Below are 3339 nucleotides of genomic sequence, written 5' to 3' on the forward strand. Positions count from 1 at the left end.
AGCGAACCAATGATTCACTCAATTGAGTTAAACTCAAACCAATTATTTTTATTTGAAAAATACGCATGAAAACCTAATATAAAAATGTTCAGCGTAAAAACCAAATGTATACAAATTGCGAGTGAAAATAAAATAAGTCGAGTTATTTTACTTTTATTCCGATTTCAAAGATATTTGGTTTTTACGCTAAGATTTTCTCCGTTTGTATTTTGAGCAAAATATATTTGTATTCGGGTTTCGCTCAAAGATCTCATCGATTTAAGAATTTCATTTAATTCCATGGATTTTTGTACGTCCTTATTTAATTTGCCGCTGTTGCCTTTATTTAATTTGCTTGCACAATTTTTTAAAGGAATCTTTAGGAATTTGTTGCATTGCTTTCAAGACGGCATATAGTTTTGCATGGTTCGGTGATTGTCGGCGCTCAACACTTCCTTGCAAAATCCTATAGACAATACATTGTGTACAAATATAGAACATTTTTTAATATGCAAATATTGGCAGTAACTCATGCAGCTTTCAAGAACTTACAATGAATGATCCGGACCAAAATAGACGGAATACCCTGACTTGGCATCAAGTTTACGTGGATGATGATATCCACTTATAAACACACACACATATCCATCAAATCGCTGTAAAAAATCGTGTTCACCATACTTAACGAGTTTGTGTGATGAGAGTAAATAATTTTCATCTTTTAGAACTCTGACACAATCGATATGTGGATATGGCTGGAGATTTCGTCTTCGTAGACCCAATTTTGGTTTCTAAGATCGCATAAATAATATTCATGGTTAACAACCGAATTACTGTTACTGGCACAATAGTTAATAGATACTACCTTTTGCAGTCGTGAATCCAACGATGGAGGCAATGATGAACCATCATTGGATTCACGACTGCAAAAGGCAGCTTTTTGATTCGGGCTTATGCTTAGCACCGGTCTATGATTTATTATTTGGATTTTCGGGAGCGCAGACCTAAAAATAACAAAAATGATTTTTTATGTATCACATAATAACATTTTCATTCGACAATTTATAGAATATTTAATTGCTTACAATTTATTCAACGTTGAAAACAATCGTCTACAAATATTCATCTTCATTTTTATTTTAAATTAAATAGAATTCAGAATTTCACAATGGTTTTTTTTATTACAATGATCTTCATGCGGTTTTAAATGACAATGCTTTGACATATATGCACAGTGCACACATTCAATAGCTCTCGTTCAAATGAAGTACTGGTTCTCGTTCAAATTATGTACCGTATTTACATCGACCGAATGTCAAATTTGGTAATTTGTCAAATAACATATCTGACAGCTGTCAGTTGGCCATGAGGTTAAGTCAGTGTCATTTGGCTCAAGTTTTAATAAGAATATTCAATATTTTTTCTAAGGTTTGTTGTTTAGTAAGGTTTGAATGAAAGAAAATGTTGAGAACAATGTTATTGTCAACGCGAATTCAAGTATCTTCAAAATGGAACGTTATACATGCTGTATCAAGTCAGTTACGTTTCTATTATAAGAATCCCTATGAGGTACAACAGTGGATATCTACGCTGGATGAGGCACAACAACAACGTATTAGGTTCTTTCAAAATGAAGTAATTATCTGTGACAATTTTCGTGTTTTTATTTCGAAAATTAATATTATTTCAATTTTAGGTTGAATTGAAACGTGATCAAGGTGAAAGTGTGCCAACAATAGAACAACTCACCATTGAAAACTACCAACATCTTATGAATTCATCACATAATCAACGTATAAAATATTACAACTATTTAAATAAAAGGGAAACATCAATCGCCGTCACTTTTGTATGTACAAATTAACTAAATGAACAAAATATATCACAGAGAAAAAAAATTGTACAAAAATAAAACACTCTCAATTCCATTCATAGAAAAAAGATAATATCCGGAAAAAACTTCATGAAGAAAAAATTTCAATGGGTGTATTTGACGAAAAAAAACCAGAAGGTGATCAAAAACACATCGAATATGGACTTGGCAAAATATCTTTAATACCAAAAATTTACGACCGAGCAATTGACAGATGGAGAAATATGCGGTAAATTTGTTGTGAATTTTCTACTGATTCAATATTTAAAATAAAAAAAAAAAAACATTTATTACAGAACATTGTGGCGTGAACATTTGGGCGCCCCAAAACTGATATACGATTGTAGTTATTCACACTACATGACGCGGCGTGAAAATCAAGAAGCGGCTAACCAATTGGCACTGGCCTTTGGAAATAATCGTCGACATCTTCAGCCATACGCGCTTAACTTTTGTGGCATGGACAAACAAAGTATGCTATGGTCATTACTTTTAAAGAAAATCCCAACAATTACTACTAAACCGCTACCACTCCGAATACACGAAGCTGACGCATCGGAAGTTTTTCCGAAAGAAAAACTCGTCATACTCACGCCCAATTCACCAAACCTATTGAGAGAGTACAATAACGATGATTATTACGTAATTAGCGGCATTGTTGATCGCGGTGATCAAAAACCGTTATCAATTGCTAAAGCAAAAGAATTGAATATTCGTCATGCACGTCTTCCCTTGGAACAGTATCGTAGATGTCGAATGAATAAAGCATTGACATTAGATCAAATGATGAGCATAATGCTTGAATTAAAAAGAACACGCGATTGGAATAAAGCATTTGATTTTGCTGCAGGACGCAAATTTTACTAGTTTTACTAGCAAGTAAAAAAATGATAATTTTTAGTAAAAATATCCAATAAAGTCATTATAAGCATTTTTGCATGAATGTACTTTTGATTTAAGTTTGAATTTCAAAATAAAATTGTGTTATATTAAATGTAAAACTTGATTATTAATCCAATCTTATGAAGTATGTATGTGAAGTTGGTCTAATTGCAAAACAGAAGTTCTAAATCATTTCAATTTTACCGCCTCCAATGCTGTGAGCAACTGTGTGTTGTGGATCTGTGTGTTGTTTGAAATGTGACAGTTCAAATGTGTGTGCGTTTTTTTTTTAAATAATCAAATTACCTATGCTTACATAAAAGCCTAAAGGATTTTCAAATTGAATGTATTTATTTTTTCATTTTGTAGAATTAAAACAAAATAATTAAAATACCACATTTAAAAAAATGTCCAACTGCATTTGCAATAACCGCCCCGCCATCAACAGTCAAAAGTACTCCAGTGAGATGCGAAGCAGCCACTGCGTTACCAATTCTACCAAGAGGAGCCAATTTTTCCATAGAACCAAAATATTCCTTTCCTTGCTGTGGTGTCATACCAAATCCGGTTTCAACTATTGGGATACGAATGTGAGCGGGATTGAT

The 3339-nt window shown here is 32.7% G+C and overlaps 2 protein-coding genes across 4 annotated transcripts; one reads left to right on the top strand and one right to left on the bottom strand.

The window, feature by feature from the left end:
- Window positions 1–127: 127 nt before the first annotated feature.
- Window positions 128–3245, bottom strand: LOC116338381. 3 transcript variants are annotated; one of them, XR_004200872.1, is made up of 3 exons: window positions 1065–1175; window positions 532–983; window positions 128–445 (listed from the first exon to the last, which is right to left on the bottom strand). XR_004200872.1 is itself a non-coding variant. In XM_031763586.1 (3 exons), the coding sequence occupies exons 1-3, from the start codon at window positions 3174–3176 to the stop codon at window positions 322–324; spliced, it is 411 nt and encodes a 136-aa protein (XP_031619446.1). In that variant the 5' UTR covers window positions 3177–3245; the 3' UTR covers window positions 128–321. The 3 variants fall into 3 exon arrangements, 2 of the variants coding, with proteins under 2 accessions (XP_031619446.1, XP_031619447.1); XM_031763586.1 differs by lacking the exon at window positions 1065–1175 and adding an exon at window positions 3129–3245 and having other exon boundaries at window positions 532–770; XM_031763587.1 differs by having other exon boundaries at window positions 532–770; window positions 1165–1237.
- LOC116338379 (mitochondrial ribonuclease P protein 1 homolog) lies at window positions 1331–2853 on the top strand. The gene is made up of 4 exons (XM_031763585.1): window positions 1331–1614; window positions 1676–1828; window positions 1915–2081; window positions 2149–2853. The coding sequence occupies exons 1-4, from the start codon at window positions 1441–1443 to the stop codon at window positions 2717–2719; spliced, it is 1065 nt and encodes a 354-aa protein (XP_031619445.1). The 5' UTR covers window positions 1331–1440; the 3' UTR covers window positions 2720–2853.
- Window positions 3246–3339: the final 94 nt, after the last annotated feature.

The sequence above is a fragment of the Contarinia nasturtii genome, unplaced genomic scaffold (genome assembly GCF_009176525.2).
Source record: "Contarinia nasturtii isolate CC-2019 unplaced genomic scaffold, AAFC_CNas_1.1 Cnas_scaffold_404, whole genome shotgun sequence".
Lineage (NCBI taxonomy): Eukaryota > Metazoa > Arthropoda > Insecta > Diptera > Cecidomyiidae > Contarinia > Contarinia nasturtii.